We start from the raw sequence: 22159 nt of genomic DNA, 5'->3' as shown, positions 1-22159 counted from the left end.
GCCACTGTGCCTGGCTAAAACTATTTTGAACAATGTGTCACTGTTCTTGTTGGTGGGCATGATAAAAGCAGAAAAATTTCTGCCCATTGTATTCTTCACTTCCCTTAAAATCTACATTATGCTCTATTTTTCCCTTTTCTGTCCTTACTCCGAAAACATTTTTTGAGTCTCCTGTAATACTTACTTTACATATAGAAACTGTAGGGATGCTGCCATAATTTTTAGTAGGTGGGAGGGATATACTCCAGAGCATTTTCACTAGAAATTCACTCCTGAGTTATGCGTACCTTCCTTATTTTAGGCCTTCCATCAGAACCACTTGGGTAAACCTGGCTCTCAAAAGAGCTGGATCAGGTAAGAAAAGGAGACCCAACAGGTTTATAGGTCAGGAAGCTCAAGTTAAGCCCTCCTTCCCTGACTCCCTGGACGCAATCCATTTGCACTAGAGAATGTTTTCTCAAATAGTCCTTTAAAATAAGAAAGGAGTGGAACTGGTTCTTTGGGATGAAAAAAATCTTACTTCATTTTATGTATAAAACACAGATATATATATGTATATATGCATAATACATAAACATGCAGAGTATCTGTGGTATTAAAATTTCATGGGGGAGAGGCATTAAGAAAACTGAGTTGGGAAACACAGCGTTAGGGTAGAAATTTTTTCTTTTTGTCTTAAAGATGAGGTCTCACTGTGTTGCCCAGGTTGGATCGAACTCTCACCTCAGTCTCCCAAATATCTGGCTACAGGCTTCGAACACCATGCCCAGTTCTAGAGTAGGACTTTTTTTTAGGGAGCCAGGGCCATGGTTTCTTTCTTTCTTTCTTTCTTTTTTTTCCCCTTTTCCTTTTTTGTATTTTTGTTTTTTTGTTTTTTTAGATAGAGTCTCACTCTATCACCCAGGCTGGAGTGCAGTGGCGCAGCCACAGCTCACTGCAGCCTCAACCGCCCGGGCTCAGTCAATCCTGCCATTTAAGCCTCCCAAGTAGCTGGGACTACAGGCTCACACCACCATACCCAGCTTATTTTTAATTTTTTTCTACAGATGAGGTCTCCCCACATTGCCCAGGCTAGTCTGAAACTCCTGGGCTGAAGCAAACCACCTGCCTCAGCCTCCTAAAGTGCTGGGAGTACAGGTGTGAGCCGCTGTGCCTGGCTTCTTTTTTTGTTTAGATAGTTTGAGCAAGGGAATTTCTTCTTGACTTTGTGAACCCAAGTGTCCATTCAGTAACAATGTATGTAAATGTAAGTGATATTTAAGCATTAATCAAGAACACTTAGTAAAATACAGCCAAACAAATAAATAGGATCTAGGTTATTTTTATCAGGTGAAGCATTTGAAGGGTGGTTTTGTTCATTCTCATTTCTGAAAAAAATACGAATATTGCTCTTATAATGATTTTTTCATTTGTTTTGAAATAACTAGGAATCAATAGAATTATTAGATACTTACTTTGTATTTCTGTTATTGATCAGGGCTTTAATATTTCTTCAAAAAATTCAAAGTTGGGTGCAGCTTTTGTGGTTTTAGAAAAGTTTTTTCTAATTTTATATTGTTATTACTTAAGCCAACTTCTTATCTTTTTAAAGATTAGCCAGTGGGTTTCAAGATACCCTGATAGTTTAATGTAGTATTTCAGAGTATTTCCTGGTACTCCAGTAGTTTGAGACAATAATTGACAACTTAAGAGAAGTTGGAATGTTAACCATAGATTACTGTGTAAATCAAAAAATAAAGTTCCAAGGCCTCCCAACCATCTGAATGAACCCCTCCGCTGGGCCAAAGGCATTCTGAAGTTACCCTGAAAAACTCAGGCGATGATGGAAGTGGAGGTGGAACATGCCTCATTACACCATCTTCCCTTTTGGAATTCAGGGAAAGCTGACTGGTATTAACATCAATGCAGATCTTACGTCTGATGAGAAACATTTACAATGTATTCTCTCTGAAGCCTACTACCTGGAGGTTTCATCTGGGTGATAAAACCGTGGTCTCTGCAACCCTTTATCACAACCCAGACATTCCTTTCTATTGATGATAACTGTTTAAGCCAATTGCCAATCAGAAAATTTTAGAAATCTACCTCTGACCTGGAAGCCACTACCTCCACCCCCACCCCACCATCCTGCTTCGAGCTGTCCCACCCTTCTAGATCGAACCAATGTTAAGTCTTAAATGTATTTGATTGATGCCTCAGCACTCCCTAAAGTGTATAAAACTAGGCTGTACCCCAACCACCCTGGGCATATGTTCTCAGGTCTCCTGAGGGCTCTGTTATGGGCCATTGGTCACTCATATTTGGCTCAGAATAAATCTCTTCAAATATGTTACAGAGTTTGACTCCTTTCATGAACGACTGAAGTACCGATAATTTCATTTATTGTTTCTACCATAGGAAATGGAGTTTAGAAATTATGTATTTCGAATGACACTGCACATGAAATTAAAAGTTAATTTGAAATTGACTTTAAAACACTTTTACATGTAACATACATGTATGTTCTCACTTCTCTGTGTTTGAAATAGAATGGAAATGGAAGATTTGAGAATGAAATACCCATAACAATGGCATGAGAAACCTTGTTTATTTTTCATAGTCTTAGCTTAAATTTTTCTCTGGGCTATAGGACATTTTAAAAATTACTATGGCATAACCCAAAAATAAAATTCTAAGCCCCCCAGCTGACTGATGGACGCTCTCCTCAGCCAAGTGCATTCCAAAGTTAACCTGAAAAACTAGTTCAGGCCATGATGTTATCATCATAATGAGACTCCACATCCTCATTATACCCTCCTCCCTTTGGAATTCAGGCTCAGCAGACCAACATTAACATTTAAACAGAGATCCTAAGACTAGTGAACAGACTTTTTGTAGCAATAAGACACCAAATTCCATCCTGACTCTAGTATAGCATCACATGACAGATAGCAGGCCCTGCAAGAAATTGAAGTATTTTATCCCAAGTATATTTCTTTGATATATTTTGAAATGGTCCTGCAAAGCTGTCTCTTGTGGGAGGAATCTGTATTCCATAGAGAATTCATTTTCCTTTCCAGGTCTTTTTCCTGATCTAGGAGAGAATTAACTGAGTCTGGCACTTTATAGGTCTGACAAAATCTCTGAAGTCTGCTACCTGGAGGCTTCATCTGCATGATAAAACCTTGGTCTCCACTACCCATTATTTTTATTTTTATTTTTATTTATTTTTATTTTTTTTGAGACGGAGTCTTGCTCTGTCACCTAGGCTGGAGTGCAGGGGTGCCATCCTGGCTCACTGCAAGCTCCACCTCCTGGGTTCACGCCATTCTCCTGCCTCAGCCTCCCACACGGCTGGGATTACAGACATGTGCCATCACGCCCGGCTAATTTTTGTATTTTTGGTAGAGATGGGGTTTCACCATTTTGGCCAGGCTGGTCTCGAACTCCTGGCCTCAGGTAATCCACCCACCTTGAACTCCCAAAGTGCTGGGATTACAGGAGTAAGCCACTGCACCTGGACCACCTTACATGTTTTGATTGATGTCTTATGTCTCCCTAAATTGTATAAAACCAACCACTTTGGGCACCTGTTCTCAGGATCTCTTGGAGCTGTATTACAGACCACTGGTCATTCATATTTGGCTCAAAATAAATCTCTTCAAATATTTTAGAGTTTGTCTCTTTTTATCAATGGTGGTCAAAACACATCACATGATCTCTATCCTGTTAACAATTTTGAATATTTAATACAGTATTGTTAACTATAACCATTATGTTATAGATTATATTCTAGAATTTTTTCATCTTGCATGACTGAAATTCTTTATGCGCTGAACAGCAACTCCTAATTCTTCCTTCTCCCAGCCTCTGGCCATGACCATTCTGCTTTCTGGAGTGCAAATGTCTCTTTGAGATTCTAATTTCAGTTCTTTTGGGTATATACCCACAAGTAAGATTGCTGATTCATATTACATTTCTATTTTTAATATTTAGAGGAACTTCTGTACTGTTTTCCATAGTGGCTACACCATTTTACATTCCCATCAACAGTGGACGGGGGTATTCATATTGGGCCAACACTTGCTATTTTCTCGTTTTGTTGTGTTGTGTTTTTTATAATGGCCATCTGAACAGGTGGGAGGTGACATCATGGTTTTGATTTGCACTTCCCTGAAGACAGTGATGTTGGGCATCTTTTGATATAGATCTGTTGGCCATTTGTGTATCTTTTTTTGAGAAGTTTCTGTTCAAGTCCTTTGCTCTTAAAAAAATCCCCAGTATGATTACTGTATAAATGACAAAAATTCTATACTGTTTGTTTACAGTTTACAACATGGTATTCTGATGCATATGTATGTTGTGAAATGATCAAATAAAGCTAATTCATGTATCCATCACCCATTGCTTTTTTTTTTTTTTTTAAGACAGACTTTCACTCTATTGCCCAAGCTAGAGTACAGTGGCACAGTCTTGGCTCACTGCAACCTCCACCTCCTGGGTTCAAGGAATTCTCCCACCTCAGTCTCCCGAGTACCTGGGATTACAGATGCCTCCACTACACCCAGCTAATTTTTTGTATTTTTAATGGAGTCTGGGTTTTGCCATGTTGGCCAGGCTGCTCTCAAACTCCTGACCTCAGGTGATCCGCCTACCTCGGCCTCCAGAAGTGCTGGGATTACAGGCATGGGCCACTGCACCCGGCCCTTTGCTCATTTTTGAATCCAATTATTTGTTGGGTTTTGTTTTGCTGTTGCATTGTAGGAGTGTCTAATAACCCCTCACCACATACATCGTTTGCAAATATTTTCTTACATTCCATAGGTTGTCTTTTCATTCTGTTTCTTGTGCTGTGCAGAAGGTTTTTAGTGATGGAATTTCAGTTGTCTGTTTTTGCTTTTGTTGCCTGTGCTTTTAATATCATATCCAAGTAATAATTGCCAAGACCAATATTATGAATGCTTTGCCCTGTGTTTTTCTTTAAGAGTTTTATAGTTTCAGGCCTTGCATATAAGTATTTAATTAATATTCAAGTATTTAATTAAAGCTGAATTTTTTGTGTATGTAGGATAATATCCAATGTCATTCTTTTGCATATGGCCGTCCAGTTTTTCCCAGCACCTTTTGGTGAATACTGTTTTACCCCATTGCATAGTCTTGGCATCCTTGTAAAAGAGGATTTGACCTTATATGCATGTGTTTATTTTGGGTTTTCTTTTCTCTATTCCATTGGTCTATATGTCTGTCTTTATGCCAGTGCCACATTGTTTGATTACCATAGCTTTGTAATATGTTTTGAAACCAGAAAGTGTGAGACCTCCAGCCTTTATTCTTTTTTCTCAAGATTGTTTTTCCTATTTGGTGTCCTTTGTGGTTCTATCTAAATTTTAGAATTGTGTTTTCTATTTCTGAAAGAAAAAAGTTGCTGTTTGTCTTCCAGACTGCATTGATTTTGTCGATCACATTGGGTAGTATGAACATTTTAACAGTGCTCTTTCAGTCGATAAACAAGGCATGTCTTTCCATTTATTTTTCTAATTAAACGTTTTGTAATTTTCAGAGTACAAGTCTTCCTCCTCCTTGGTTAAGTTTATTACTAGGTATTCTTTTTTATGCTGTTGTAATTGGGATTATTTTCCTTTTCAGATTGCTGTTAGCATATATAAATGCAGTTGACTTTGTATCCTGCAGCTTTGCTGAATTTATTAGTTCTAACAGTTTTTTTGTGGAATCCTTAGAGCTTTCTATATGTAACGTCATGTCATCTTCCAGCAAATATAATTTTACTTCTTCCTTTTTAATTTGGACGTCTTTTATTTCTTTTTCTTGTTTCTGGCCATAGGACATTTAACATGATCCAGGATAAAGAATCAGAAAGATGAGAATTATTCCAGATGTATCAATTCTAAATAAGAGCTACTTATTTCAGAATAATATCTATTAGAAAACTGTTCCTTCTTGTTTATTTTTTCAGGTGAATTTAAGTATAATTTTTTCAGGATTCATTTGGCATTTTGATTGGAATTGCAATAATACAGTTATTAATTCATAAGGTACTTGCTGTCTTTACCATAGTAAGTTCTTCTATTCAGAAGAGAAGTGTCTTTTGCTCTTCTCAGGTCTTTTATCTCTCAGAATACTTTGTTTTCTTATTTTCTTTTAATCATCTTTATTTTTCTCTTCTACATGTTTAACATCTTCATGGCTCTGATAAGCTAACGTGGTTTTCCAGAAGCGTCTTGACAAATGTCATTATAATGAAATAATTCTTTGCAGTATCAAACAGCTATTTAACATGAAAACTAACAACAGAGCAGATTCTATTTAAAATGATAATTTAATAATAAATCAAATGTTTAATATTTAAATAAAATGTAGTTTAAATAATGTTCAAATAACTTAATAATTATCATTTTAAAGATTTTAAAAGCAAGTTTAAACTTTGTATGGAGCCTGTGGGTTTTAAAGCCTATTCTTAGGTACACAATTTAATTTGACATATTCTAATATGTTATTGACGGATTTTAAAAAATTGTTTCTGCTTTTTGTTCAAGTGTTTGTTTTCCAGGAGCACAGTCATATGTAGTAAATAATGAAAATCTTGTACTTCTATTGTTTATACCACCTTATTTTTTTCTTGTGGGTTTCAGTTGGTTATTACCTTTGGAATAATTCATTCATTCATTTATATTGAAAGAGTCTAATGTGCTAGGGAGACACACATATTATAAGTAAACATATAATATGTTAAGTGTGATAAATGGGGAAAAATAGAGTAAGGGGCATAGAATTGTGACTATGGGTAGTTGCTATAATATATATTATTATATATAATATATAATCACGTTATTACATAAAACATGTGATATAATTACTATAATACAGAGACAAAAGGGTATAGGGGAGGGAAGGAAAGAAAGAAAGAAACAGAAGAGAAACAGGAGACAGAGACAGACAAATCTGCCTGAGATGATACAACTAGTAAATTGTGAAACCAAGTTTCATAATTAGGTTTTCTGATTTCAGAGTGCATATCCTTAATAGTGACATTGTGCTGTAATCTGTAGACAGGGCCAGCAGCAAAGTATGGACTTAATGTGACAGAAATAAGGGACTATTCAGGGTTAATCTTTAAGCTATTATTGTTTTGATTGTTGATATAGTTTAGCTGTGTTCCTACCCAAATCTCATCTTGACTTGTTCCCATAATCCCCACATGTTATGGGAGGGACTTCATGGGAGGTCATTGCATCATGGGGGACAGTTACCCCCTGCTGCTGTTCTCGTGATAGTGAGTTAGTTCTCATGAGATTTGATGATTTAATAAGTGGCTTTTCCCCCTTTTGCTCATACTTCCCCCACCTGCCATCATGTGAAGAAGGATGTGTTTGCTTCCCCGTCTGCCATGATTGTAAGTTTACTGAGCCCTCCCCAGCCATGCCAAACTGTGCGTCAATTAAACCCTTTTCCTTTATAAATTACCCAGTCTTGGGTATTTGTTTATTAACAGCACGAGAATGGACTGTTACAGTAAATTGGTACCAGGAGTGGAGTGCTGCTGTAAAGATACCTGAAAATCTGGAAGCAACTTTGGAATTGGGTAACAGGCAGAGGTTGGAACAGTTTGGAGGACTCAGAAGAAGAAAAGAAAACGTGGAAAAATTTGGAAGTTCCCGGAGATTTGTAGGGCTCAGAAGACAGAAAGACATGGGAATGTTTGGAACTTCCTAGAGACATGTTGAATGGCTTTGACCAAAATGCTGATAGTAATATGGACAATAAAGTCCAGACTGAGGTGCTCTTAGATGGAGATGAGGAACCTGTTGGGTACTAGAGCAGAGGTGACTCTCGTTAGGCTTTAGCAAAGAGGGTGGCAGAATTTTGCCCCTGCCCTGGAGATCTGTGGAACTTTGAACTTGAGAGAGATGATTTAGGGTACCTGGTGGAAGAAGTTTCTAGGGAGCAAAGCATTCAAGAGGAAGCAGAGCATAAAAGTTTGGAAAATTTGCAGCCCCACAATGCGATAGAAAAGAAAACCCCGTTTTCTTCAGGAGAAATTCAAACCTGCTGCAGAAATTTACATAAGTAACAAGGAGCCAAATGTTAATCACTAAGACAAGGGGAACATGTCTCCAGGGCATTTCAGAGACTTTTGCAGCTGCCCCTCCCATCACAGGCCCAGAGACTTAGGAGGAAAAAATGGTGTTGTGGGCCAGGCCCAGGGTTCCCCCTGCTGTGTGCAGCCTAGGAACTTGGTGCTCTGCATCCTAGCCACTCCAGCCATGGCTAAAAGGGGCCATTGTACATCTCAGGCCATTGCTTCAGAAGGTGCAAGCCCCAAACCTGGCAGTTTCCACATGGTATTGAGCCCACAGGTGCACAGAAACCAAGAATTGAGGTTTGAGAACCTCTGGCTAGATTTCAAAGGATATATGGAAATGCCTGGATGTCCAGACAGAAGTTTGTGGCAAGGGTGGAGCCCTCATGGTTCTGCTAGGGCAGTGCAGAAGAGAAACATGGGGTTGGAGCCCCCACACAGAGTTCCCACTGCAGTACTGCCTAGTGGAACTATAAGAAGATGGTCACTGTCCTCCAGGCCTCAGAATGGTAGATCCACCAACAGCTTGCACTGTGCGCCTGGAAAAGCTGCAGACACACTCAATACCAGCCTGTGAAGCAGCCAGGAGGGGAGCTGTACCCTGCAAAGCTACAGGGGTGGAGCTGCCCAAGGCCATGGGAGCCCACCTCTTGTTATCAGCATGACCTGGATGTGAGATATGGAGTCAAAAGAGATCATTTTGGAACTTTAAGGTTTAATGACTACCCTATTGGATTTCAGACTTGCAAGGGGCCTGTAGCCCCTTTGTTTTTCGTTTCTCCCATTGGAACAGCTGTATTTACCCAAGGCCTGTACCCCCATTGTATCTAGAAAGTAACTCACTTGCTTTTGATTTTACAGGCTCACAGGTAGAAGGGACTTGCCTTGTCGCAGATGAGACTCTGGACTTGGACTTTTGGGTTAATGCCAGAGTGAACTAAGACATGATTGTGATTTGAAATGTGAGGACCTGAGATTTGGGAGGGGCCAGAAGTGGAGTGATGTAGTTTGGTTGTGTCCCCACCCATATCTCATCCTGAATTGTAGTTCCCATAATCCCCATGTGTTGTGGGGGGACCCAGTGGGAGGTAACTGAATCATGGGGGCAGTTACCCCCTGCTTCTCTACTCATGATAGGCCTATCTTTATAATGTATTTCTTATGAGCCTTGAACAAAGTTCTTTAAATCCTTTGGATTATTAATGTATTAAACTCTACTTTTTTCTTACCCAAATCTACATTTTTTATTTACCTTTAAAAATTGAGTATGTGGACTCTTTTTCCCACAAAAATGTTGAATTTAATTTGACCATTCTCACAATCACATAAAGTTGACTTAATAGTACAAAATGATACACTTTGGATGAGTAGTATTTCATGGGAAAGCTGCAGTTGAAAACCTAAAGCCACTAATACGTTTTATTAGAAATAAAAGGAATAATATATAGGCAATTAATTGTATAAAACATGCTAACAATTGGATGAAACTAAACCAAAAGCTGATATTCTGGATTTACAGTCATCATAGAAAGGAATTATGTGGTGTTCAGTCAACAGTTCTTTATTGATCACATCTTAGGTATTAGGGGTACAAAGATGATGAAGACATATTCCTATCCTAGAGGACTTTGTATTCTAGTGAACACATAGACATGCAGACATCAATGTATACAAAGATCACTGTAGAAGTTATGATGCTTATAGTTATCTGTAACAGAAGCCCCAGCTGAAGTGGCTTAAACAATACACAGAGTTTATTGGTCATGTACAGGTGTATCTGAAAATTACAGAGGCAGGTAAGGCTTGCTGTAATAGCTCAATATACTTCCTTTTACCTGTTTCTGCTCAGTGCTTTCCACATACTAACTTTATCCTAAGGCTGACTCCCTTTGAGGTTATATCATGACTACTAATAACTCTCAGGGCTACTCCAGAAAGAGAGCTTTTGTCTTCCAACCATCAAACTAAAGTCTTGGGTTCACTCTGACTAGATCAACTTTGATTGTATGCAACTCTTTCACTAGATTGAATAAAAGTATAATTTTGGGTTGAGTGAGAAACTAAAACTCCAGAACTTCCAAAGTATCTAGTATACATATAAAAATTGGTGTTTGTCTTATTTTGGCTTTATTATTTCTAACTTTGATTTCTTCTAATACACAGAAAATCAGGAATCCTTAATGGTGGGAAGTAAAGTGATAAGAAGATCATAGTTCAATAATCTTCCAAATTTTTGAAAGCCTAAAAATTATGTCTTTGGAGATCTGTGATTTTGTGCTCACATCAATGCAGAAATTAAGAACTCAACATAAGAAGTGTGTCTTCTCCATTATTTCTTTCCTTGTAACTGGGGCAGTAAGGTGGATTTTGATATTGGGTTCACATGGTTCATGGTTGGGCTGTTTCAAGTCTCAATTACATTTGCAGTAGCAAAATGCCAAGGCCAGAAATGTCAGGACTTACCACAATGACCTCATACTTATGATTTGAGCAGTAATTGGGGAAGCCTTCTGTTTTTTACTTTGCTACTAATTTACATTTAATCAGGCTATTCATAGTATATAATACTTTAAAAGCTGAATTAGTAATACAAAGCTACTTTTATTTCAGAGTAAGCACTTCCACTTGATCTCTTTCTGCAGAGTCTCTGGTTCACCACATTTGCATTCACCGCAATTCTGTATCTCTCCATGACAAGTGTTCATTCAGGAGCCACAGCATGTGACACTGCTATAGGATTGCCAGATCTTATTTTAGAGAATTTGGACAAGGGGGCAGTAGGAGAGAGATTATTTGCTAATAGTCTGACCAGGCTAAAATACAATCCCATTCTGCATCCTAACACTGTTGGAACAAGGCACCCAAATACAGGATAAGCCTGTGAATGTGGGCCATCTGGTAATCCAGTACTGCTCGAGTGTAGGCCTCTCAGCTCTACAAACAGCCTGTGGAGATAAATTTGACACACTTGGTGTATAAGGGTTCCTGCCCTAACTTAAAAAAGAATTACTTCTTTGTGCTAAAATTATATTAAATGTTATTTAGAAATAAAGGAAAAAGTAGTTTACATTTCCTATTGATGGATTATACCGATGATTATGTCCAAGGCATAATAATAATAATAATAATAATAGCAAATACTTGTATAAAGCATACTCTGTGCCAGGCACTATTCTATTATGTGTATTGGTTCATTTAACCCTTACAACATCCCTATGAGATACGCTATTATTATTTTACTGAGGATGGAATTGGCACAGAGAAGTCAAAGAGTTTACCCAAGCTTGCACAGTTTAGTGAGGAACAGAGTTAGGATTTTAATCCAGGAAGTCTGGGACCAGAGTTCATGTTTTTCATAACTGTGCTGTATTTTCTCTCAAGTCAGGACTGAAATTGTCTTAAAAGTAATACCATTAACTTAATGGCTATGTTTTATTTATAACTCATTAATTATGTTATACTTATTAATAGGTATAATTATTTTATTGTGTTTTGAAATAAATGAGCATTTTGGAACTTACCTCTAAATACTCAACATGCTTGTGTTTTATTCTAGGAGAAGACTTTGCAGTTGTGCAGCAAGAAATTATTATGATGAAAGACTGTAAACACCCAAATATTGTTGCTTACTTTGGAAGCTATCTCAGGTATATTGTTTGTTTCCCTTTTGAAAAGCAATAATGATTTCATCACCTAATACATTAAACAAAATAAAGTTAGTTTTAATACCATGTTTTGTAGTTTTTCTTCATGCTTTGAAGATAGGATATTTTCACACGAATGGATTTTTTACTTAGGACCTGTGTTAATTCTGTAACCAATAATACATGGGAGTTCTAGATGTGCTTTTAGCGAAGGTGCTGGCAAGTAAAAACGTTATGGTTAGTCTTCCAGTGGTGGACTAGTGATCTAAATATGCCATTCTCTTGCCCCTTTCTTCTGGACTTAGGTCAGTGTAGAGTCAGGAGTATCTCTTCCAATTATGTGTTTATCAGAAACTTTTTTTTTTTATTTTGTGCTTCTGGTCTAAGAGTACTATATTACCTTGTCCCTTTCCTTCATTTTGTCCAAAGAACTAGGAACTCTAATGATCTCAGTAACTTATTTTTCCAGGTGCTAAAGTGAACTTAGGACTGTGAATTTAGGACTGTGAATTTCCTTCCTCTTGTTTTGGTAGCCAGACCCAAGCCAGGTTCCTAGGTTATATTGCATAGAAGATCACCTTAGGGTCAAATCTTGTTTCCATTCACTTCTGTATGCAACTGTGAGTTGATCACTGGTGACCTAGTTGTTTTTAAGCTTCCTCCAAGGGAAGATTAGAGAATATTTTACTTCTTTTTTTTTCCTTTTTTTTTGGGGGGGGGCGCTGGAGGGGACAGGTTCTCACTCTGTCACCCAGGCTGGAGTGCTGTGGTGTGATCATGGCTCACTGCAGCCTTGACCTCCCTAGGCTCAGGTGACCAGGTAATCCTCCCACCTCAGCTTCATGAATAGCTGGGACCACAGGTACGTACCACCATGCCCAGCCTTTTTTTTTTTTTTTTTTTTTGAGACAGAGTCTTGCTCTGTCGCTAGGCTGGAGTGCAGTGGTGTGATCTCGGCTCACTGCAACTTCCACCTCCCGGGTTCAAGTGATTTCCCTACCTCAGCCTCCTGAGTAGCTGAGACTACAGGCATGTGGCACCACGCCCAGCTAATTTTTTGTCTTTTAATGGAGGTGGGGTTTCATTATGTTGGCCACGATGGTCTCGATCTCCTGACCTCATGATCTGCCTGCCTCGGCCTCCCATAGTGCTGGGATTACAGGTGTGAGCCACTGCACCCAGCCTTGTTTTTGTATTTTTTTATAGAGACGGGATGTCACTGTTGCCCAGGCTGCTCTCAAATTCCGGGGCTCAAATGATCCACCTGCCTCGGCCTCGCAAAGTGTTGAAATTACAGGTGTGAGCCACCCTGCCTGGCCTTCCCTATGTATTAAAAAAACTCTTAAGTTTTTCTTCAGTATACTTTAGCAACATCCAACATACTGTAACTTATTGCAGGTTCCCGTTTTCATGTGGTCCGGGTACAAAACACTTTTTCTCTTCTCTTTTGGGCCCAACAGATAGAAAAGACTAAGATATTCTGCCCTGTCACCTTTCCAGCTTTTGAAAAGCCAATTGGACCTGCTGTTCATGGTTGTAACCGCTCTTGTACAGCTTTGATTGCCCCACCTTGTTTAAGGTGGAGGTGTGGGGGGTTTTTTTGTTTTTGTTTATTTGTTTGTTTGTTTTGGGGTTTTTTTTTTTTTTTTTTTGAGACAGAATCTCACTCTGTCACCCAGGCTGGAGTGCAGTGGCACTATCTCAGCTCACTGCAACCTCCCAGACTGGAGTGCAGTAGCACAGTAGCACATATTGGCTCACTGCAACCTCCACTTCCTAGGTTCAAGAGATTCTCCTGCCTCAGCTTCCCGAGTAGCTGGGACGATAGGCGCACGCCACCATGCACAGCTAAATATTTTCTTTTTTTGAGACTGAGTCTCGCTCTGTCGCCCACGCTGGATCCCAGGCTGGAGTGCCCTGGCGGGATCTAGGCTCACTGCGGGCTCCGCTTCCAGGGTTCAGGCCATTCACCTGCCTCAGTCTCCCGAGTAGCTGGGACTACAGGCGCCTGCCACCCTGCCCGGCTGATTTTTTTCCCTGCCCCCTGCCCCGAAGCTGAGTTTGTTCAGGCTGGAGTGCAGTGGCACGATCTCAGCTCACTGCAAGCTCCGCCTCCCAGGTTCACGCCATTCTCCTGCCTCAGCCTCCCAAGTAACTGGGACTACATGCGTCTGCCACCTCGCCCGGCTAATTTTTTGTATTTTTAGTAGAGATGGGGTTTCACCGTGTTACCCAGGATGGTCTCGATCTCCTGACCTCGTGATCCGCCTGCCTCGGTAATTTTTTATTTTTAGTATAGACGTTAGTCATGCTGGTCTCGAACTCCTGACCTCAGGTGATCCACCCGCCTCAGCCTCCCAAAGTGCTGGGATTATGGGAGTGAGCCACCGCGCCTGGCCGAGGTGTGGGTTTTATGGAGACTTCAGGGAATTAACTAACCCTTTTCACATAGGGATAGGTACTATGCCCAGGTCAGTGGCTGTTACACATTTTGAATGGGTTCTTTAGCAGCCAATTTAAAAGTACTTATATGATGAGTTATTCAAACAGCAACCTAACACAGATAGTTTCTCCATCAGTTTGTATGTTAGGAAGCCTACTCAGCACAGGCAGTTCTGTAAGTTCAAAGAAATATTCTCTTAAAACCATTGAAGTTCATGATACAAATAACTAATACAATTAAATAACACCACTTCAAAACACTTTGTTTTACTGCTATTGGTCCTAACAAAATGACCTACCTACTAGACTCAGCTAGGAGAAGTATTACAAAGGTTTTTTTCCCCCAAGGGCAAGCTGGTCTTTAAATGAGCATTTTTTTTCCACCAGGGACATTGGTCTAAGAGTATCTCTCAAACATGATCTGAATCTTACAGAATTATGGAACCATCCAAAATCTAACCTGTTATTCCAGGATAACCCCACTTATTTATATGGCACCCTTGGTATGGTAAAATGAGCATGATCTTTTTGCCAGAGACAAATCCTGTCTTTGGTAGTTAAGAGGTTAAGTTCTGGAAACAGATTGTCTGGTCTGAAACTTGGTTCTATCACTTATTAATCAATTATTTAACCAGTTTGTGCCTCTGTTTCCTCATCTATAAAGTGGAGATGATGATAATAATAACTACATGATAGGATAGTTGTGAGTGCTTCCTGGATAACTACATATGAAATACTAAGAACAGTGCTTAGAATATAGTAAATGCTCAATAAGTATTTGCCGCTATTGCTGCTGCTGCTGCTGCTGCTACAACTACTGTGACTTAATTTTCTAAAAGTATCATTATTTTAGTGTCTCATTTGATCTTTCAGCAACCTGGATAGCAGTATAACTGTGGTAGATGTTATTTCCGTTTTACAAATAAGATTCTTGAGAGAATTTAACATCTAAGTTTTTCATTTTATGATTTTGCTTTATTCCAAATACAAAGAATACAGAAAGCAAAATTACCCAGAAACCAAAGTAAAACAGACAAAAGTAGGATCATTTTTTTTTCAGTAAAACTATGTTCTTTTAGTGTTGTATAATCTAATATTAAGAAACACTGATTTAAATATGTTATTTTATTCTATAACGGGTATAGCTGATCAAAGTGATATGATGGTAAATAGTCATATAATGTAAGACAGCAATTAATTTTATCTCTCTCTTGCTCTTTTCTTCTGTAGAGATTCTTCCCATATTCCCTAATTGAAGTTCAGTCTCAGCCAAGTTTGGAGTAGGGAATCCTAATAGTTAGACTTGTAGGATGTTAGATCTGTAAGGGACTAAGAGATGTTGTCATACAGCCCACTCTTGGTTATAGATGAGAAAATGGAATGGGAGATAAATGACTTATTTAGGCTATTCGACTTCTCATTAGTGGCACTGGGATTTAAACCTGGCATTCCAGCTAACTAGTCTGATATCTTTTTTGGCATACCATTTTGAGATTTGGCATACCATTTCTGAGATTTAGTCTCAGAGGGAACATGATTTCTTGAATTCTTTCTCATTACTGAATGACTTTACAAAGGAGGATCTTGTTTGAACTTGATACAAACCCCGTAAAATATATACTGTTCATTGCAACATTCTTCCTTCTATTTGTTGCTATTACAACCTAGGTAACAAATTTAGACAAAAAGTCGAGGAAACTGAGCAAATGTAGTTTGACCATTGATAAATTTCCCCCTCAGAGAATCAGACTTAACCTATGAATTATCTTGGTAGATGACTAGCATGTAAGTAAGTTTCAGAAGCCCATTTTGTGTCAGGGTAGCTGTGCTCGCTTCTGAAGAAATACTGAAACTGAGCTCCAATAAAGCAGAATACCTGGCATTCTTCTTAACAAGGCCTTTCCTCCTCCACTGTTCAATATCATTAATATACTGTACAATAAGAACTCAATAGACGAAGCTTTACCATTTAAAAAATTTAGTCCTTGTTTGGTATGTATTTGTATCTGAATATTTATGTTTGTGTATTTATTATCTGAGGTCAGAAGTTTGAGATTAGCTTGGCCAACATGGCAAAACTCCCATCTCTACTAAACACATTAAAACATAAAACAACAGAATTAAATCATCATAGACTTATTCTTTACAATTCTTTTGGAGCATAACTATTACTTCTTTTATTTATTTTTTTATTTTTTGAGACGGAGTCTCGCTCTGTTGCCCAGGCTGGAGTGCAGTGGCGTGATCTCGGCTCACTGCAAGCTCCGCCTCCAGGGTTTACTCCATTCTCCCGCCTCAGCCTCGCGAATAGCTGGGACTGCAGGCGCCCGCCACCACGCTCGGCTAATATTTTGTATTTTTAGTAGAGACGGGGTTTCACCATTCACAGGATGGTCTTGATCTCCTGACCTCATGATCCGCCCACCTCGGCCTCCCAAAGTGCCGGGATTACAGGTGTGAGCCGCTGCGCCTGGCCTAACTATTACTTCTTTTAAACTAAAGATGAGTTTAAATTAATTTCAGATTCCTTCTAAGCATTCCTTAGCCCAGCATATAATTTAAGAATAAGTTAAGAAAATGCAGACATTCGTCTCAAGCTTGAACCAATAAAAGCTTAGGGAGAAAAACAATAAATGCTCCTTTATTTTTTTTTGAGACAGAGTCTGGCTCTGTCGCCCAGGCTGCAGTGCAGTGGCACGATCTCGGCTCACTGCTACCTCCACCTCCCGAGTTCTGGAGATTCTTCTGCCTCAGCCTCCCTACTAGCTGGGATTACAGGCACGTGCCACCACACCCAGCTAATTTTTGTATTTTTAGTAGAGACGGGGTTTCACCGTATTGGCCGGGCTGGTCTCGAACTCCTGACCTCGTGATCTCCCTGCATCAGCCTCCCAAAGTTCTGGGATTACAGGTGTGAACCACCACGCCTGTCTAACAAGTGCTTCTTAATAAGCCAGTAGAAGATTTGATCCATACAGTAAAAACTATCTAGAATAGATATTTTAAACCTTTGGGCTGGGTGTGATGTTTCACGCCTGTAATCCCAGCAATTTGGGAGGCTGAAGCAGGTAGATCATCTGAGGTCAGGATTTTGAGATTAGCCTGGCCAACATGGCAAAACTCCCATCTCTACTCAAAAAAAACAAAAAAAACAAAAACAAAAAATTAGCTGGGCATGGTGGCACATGCCTGTGGTCCCAGCTACTAGGGAGGCTGAGGCAGGAGAATCACTTGAACCCGGGAGGCAGAGGTTGCAGTGAGCCAAGATCGCTCCACTGTACTCCAGCCTGGGTGGCAGAGCGAGACTCTGTCTCAAAAATAAAATAAAGTAAATAAACTTTTGAAGTACAGAGTACTAGTTTAGATGAGCATTCTTTACCTCAATAACAACTTAAATATCTAAATCACCACCATTTACAAAGTGTTTATACATTATTTCTTAGCATGTAGAGTGCAGTGTTGATTTTCACAGATATAAAGATATCTAAAACCTAGTCCTTTCCTTTAAGGAGCTTATAATCTAACAGGAGAAGTAGGCATGAGCAAATAATCGTAACATAATATGCTAGATGCAGTAATAATTTAGAAGTAAGGCACAAGTGTAAGGATGATAGACTGTCTGATTTTTGTCAAAGTAGGGGAATCAGAGAAAGCTCTGTGAATGATGTAATTGCCAAATACTGGGTGTTAAAAGATTGATAGATATTTATGTGTATAGAAAAATTGGAATTTTTGGCGAAGGGAACACATGCATGAAAAACTGTGACATATTCAGGAGACAGCTACTGGTCTCACATTAGAGCCTGAGAGGGAAAAGGGGTTACATAGTTACTTCTCAGTATGTGCAGGGATTGGTTCCAGAACCCCAGTGGATACCAAAACCCATGAATGCTCAAGTCCCTCATATAAAGTGGCATAGCTGTGCACATCCTTTAATTTAAAATTATCTCTAGGTGACATATGTACCTAACACAGTGTAAATGCTACTTAAATAGTGTAATAATTTATTAATTTGTATTATTTTTATTGTTGTGTTATTTTTATTTTTTCCCCTCTAAAAATTTTCAGTCTCCAGTTAGGTGAACCTGCGATTGGTTGAACCCCACAGGTGCTGGACCAGTGGCCTCCAGAGGGCCGAGTGTAGTTGGAGTGGATAAGGTTGTGGAGATATAGGCAAAAAGGAATCTTTTATGCCTTAATTAGGACCTGTAGGGACTGAGCATACTGGCTGAAAGATTTTAACAGAGTTAGTATATTCTATGGAGGATGGACCTAGGGTGGAGGGGATTAAAACAGGCAATTTAAACTAATTACAGTGTATTTATCACAGTAATCCTGGAAAGAAATGTTGGTCTCTTGAGTTATACAAAACTGGGGAAAATTTTTTTTTCTAGAGCCAAAGACAGTGCTGAGAAGGGAAGCAACTGGATCTTAACTCGAAATATATTTGTGAATGTCTTTTTGAAGACTTAGAATATGAGAATAAAGATTACAGTTAAGTCACTTTATACCCAGCTACTCTTGCTTTTAAAACAGGGAACTTTCTAATTTAGGAATATTCTACTTTTACGAAAAGCTGCAGATAATACAGAGAACTCTGCAGATAATACAGAGTTCTCTGTATTTCCTTCACTCAGCTTTCTCTGATGTTTACATCTTACGCAACCATGGCACACTTTTCACAACTACGATATTAACATTGGTGCAATACTATTAGCTAAACTCAGTATACTTACTCGGATTTTATCAGTTTTCTGTTAATGTCATTCTCTTTTCTGTCTTTGAGAGGAATTAGGAATATATCTTGAAGTTGATGTTAATTTGTTATTTGTTTAAGCCAGGGTTTCTCACCTTTGGTACTATCAACACTTGAGGCCAGATACTTTTTTTGTTGTGGGAAGTGGTCCTGTGCATTGTAGGATAGTAGTTAATATTAGTACCCCTTTCCTCTGTTAGTTACCAGTAGCACCCCCTCCCCCAGTTGTGACAACCAAAAACGTATCCAGGCTTTTTCAAATGTTCCTTGGGGGACAGAATCACTCCCAGTTAAGAACCACTGCTCTAAGCAAAAAAACTTTGGTGGAGTTAGATACCTTCCTTTACCAGTATTGCTAGGATGTTTTCCACAGATCATTAGTTCTGAGGGATACAAATACGTGTTTTGTAAAAAAAAGTGGGTGTATTGAAAAAATAATTTGGGTAAATAGTAAACTAAACAGAATTAGAAGTTTTATTTCTTCTTTTTCTTTCTCCTCCATCTCTTCCCCCTCTCAACTTGCCCCATCCCCCTTCCGCTCTTTTTTCCCTTCCTCCACCTCTTCCCATTACTTTGTCTTCTTTCTGGTACCCTTCGTCCTTCCATTTTGTTACCCTCCCTTCTCTTCGCTTCTCCCTCCTCTCTCCAACCACCTGCTCACTACAGGATTTCCCAGAGCCTTTAATATACCAGTGGCCTTGCTAATTTCCAAGAAAAGACTGTGTGATATTTTAAAAAACTGATTTAACTGTGCAGTGGTTTCTTTCTGGAAGCATATTTCACGTAGGATTGATGTTCAGTGGCTCATACTTTGGAAGTATAATTATAGAGAAGTAGATCAGCCTGTATCCCCCAGGTACAGCATCCTTACCTCTCATTATTAAAGGGAAAGGAGAGTATACATTTGGAATGCAATAATTTTTCCTTATTAGTAATTTTTAAATGAACCAAAAAATTTTAAATTTTCTTCACATTAAATAAGTTATTCTATATTAAAACATCTAGCAGTTATTAAACTTTCTGTTTTTCTCATTGATGATTAAGGTTGAATTGTTTTGCTGAATATAGTGGAATAGCCATTGCTTTGGTCAGTAAGACAGTAACTCACATACAGTACAGGAATCAGGGGACTGCAGTGTAGAGATCGCTACCCATCCTCTCCCAGGGAGGATGACTCGGTGTGCCAACTTCAGGCAGATATTCGAGAGTTGCTGATTCTTAGTGGTCTTGGTCACATTTTATTTTGCTTTTCAAGTTATGCTATATTTGAGAAAAATACATAAATATACTTTGGTTAGTTTTAAGTCTGTGATGTGTTACAAAATGTGAGAAGATTAAAAAGTGTGTTTTAGGAATTATAAGAATTTCAGAACCATAAAATATCTATTAGAATTTTGGTCCCTATATGCTCTGGTAGACATCAAAATAGTTAACTTTTCCTCCTCTACTTATTTTTCTGTTTCTTGTAAGATAGATAATTTTACAAAATGAGAAAACAGAATTCTGAGGATTTGTTGAGTCAGGACATAAATACGATACATTGAACATTTACCTCAGTGGTTAATTGTATTTCAGTTCAGATACCTAGGGACAAAGATTTTATAATTGACCTGCATAAAATGGGCTGATTGACTCAAGTCCTTTCCTGTTAGGCATATGGCTTGGTGAATGACCAAAAGCAAATGTAGATTTATCATTATAAGAAAGATGTTCATGGGACAGATGAAAGTCATTTCTCTAATAGACTATGACTACTCAAGCTTTTTTGATAATACTAGACTTTAACTAAATAGATTATAAAAGTAAAGGATTTTAGGCATCTTTAAAAGTATTACTATATAGTCCTGATTTTTTTTTTCTGTGTATAAACTGGAAAGTCATTTTACATAGGATGAATAGAAAATTGTATATTTAAGCACAGGGAGAAAAGACAATAGACCAACTTCAGGTAGAAGGTAGTGTCATATTGAAATATGTAAAAAGCAAGAACTCATTTCCTGCATTCATTTTCTCTAGTAAGGAAAATTATTTTCAAACTGGAAGGGGTAGGAAAAACACTGTTAAGATGGAATTGAAACACAAGATGGTGAGTAGATAATTATAAAGCAGCTAGACACCTTAAATTTTTAGACACTTTCAGATTTATGTAAATTATATCTCATATTGAAAATTCAGCAAATGTGATGGTAGTCCATTAGCAGTGAGTGTTGACAAACAGAAGAGGTATCAGAGATTAGAGATCAACAATGAACAGTTTGTAAATGAGGGGAATAGTTGGTTTCTAGAAAGTACAGACTATTAAAGTTGTTATCACTCATCAGTCACTAGCAAAGCTCTGGGATAAATTATTAATCGGATAATTACTGACCACTTAAAAGAAAGAAGTTGTGATTAACATGACTATTTATTTATTTATACTTTCACTGAGTTCCAGGAGCAATTTAAGATGACTTAAACATCTTTAAGTTAATTTACAAGTTAATTTAAGTTACACTACACTACACTACACTACAAGTTAAAGTTACACTACACTTAAATGAAGATGACTTGTACACTACAAGATAAATTATAACAAAGGGAGTAGACAACAGCTTACATTTATTGTGCTGTATTCCAGGTCCTTTACTAAGCAGTTTACATGTTATTTTATTAATCCTAAGCAGACCCCAAAACAATCATTCAACCTGTTTTTTGTAAGCTGTGTAAAGTCCTAGTTGCCTGCATCTTAAGAACTCTAAGCTGTCATTTAGCATGAAAGATTCACTTGTGGCAGATGTGAAGATATTTTAGAGCTATGGTTGGTCATAGAACCCCTTTATTTTATACTCTTAAAAATTGCTTAGTACCCCAAGAGAGCTTATGTTTTATATGAATTATATCTATTGATATTTACCATATTAGAAATTAAAGCTGACACATTTTTAAAACTCGAGAATACAACATGAGCTCGTATTCCAGTAGCTGTCAGGGATGACATCATTTTCACACTTCATGTAGTCTCTGGAAAACTCCACTGTGCTCTCATGAGAGAAAGAGAATGTAAAGAGCAAATAATTTCTTAGTGTTATAAAAATGGTTTTGACCTTGGTGGCCCCCTGAAAATGTCTCAGGGACTCTCATGGGACCCCCAGATCACACTTTGAGAACCATTCTTCTAGAGGAAGGATTCAACTAACCTAGAGAGATCAGGCTATGGAATCCTGCATTCTAGATATATCCAAATTGGAGCCTAAGCAGCAT

At 38.4% G+C, this 22159-nt stretch overlaps 1 protein-coding gene across 6 annotated transcripts in view; it reads left to right on the top strand.

Annotated features, from left to right (window-relative positions):
- MAP4K3 (mitogen-activated protein kinase kinase kinase kinase 3) overlaps nucleotides 1–22159 on the top strand; it is a 188189-nt gene that overhangs the window by 69763 nt on the left and 96267 nt on the right. For all 6 annotated transcript variants that reach the window (XR_004178229.1, XM_031655091.1, XM_031655093.1 and 3 more), the window contains one exon: nucleotides 11634–11724. Coding sequence is in view for 5 of the 6 variants with exons in the window: in XM_031655091.1 (XP_031510951.1) it covers nucleotides 11634–11724 (91 nt within the window). In the remaining variant the exon portion in view is untranslated. The remainder of the gene's footprint in view (nucleotides 1–11633; nucleotides 11725–22159) is intronic.

This window comes from Papio anubis, chromosome 14 (genome assembly GCF_008728515.1).
Source record: "Papio anubis isolate 15944 chromosome 14, Panubis1.0, whole genome shotgun sequence".
Classification (NCBI taxonomy): Eukaryota; Metazoa; Chordata; class Mammalia; order Primates; family Cercopithecidae; genus Papio; species Papio anubis.
The sequence above is the reverse complement of the archived record's forward strand: the minus strand, read 5'-3'. Positions and strand labels throughout refer to the sequence as shown.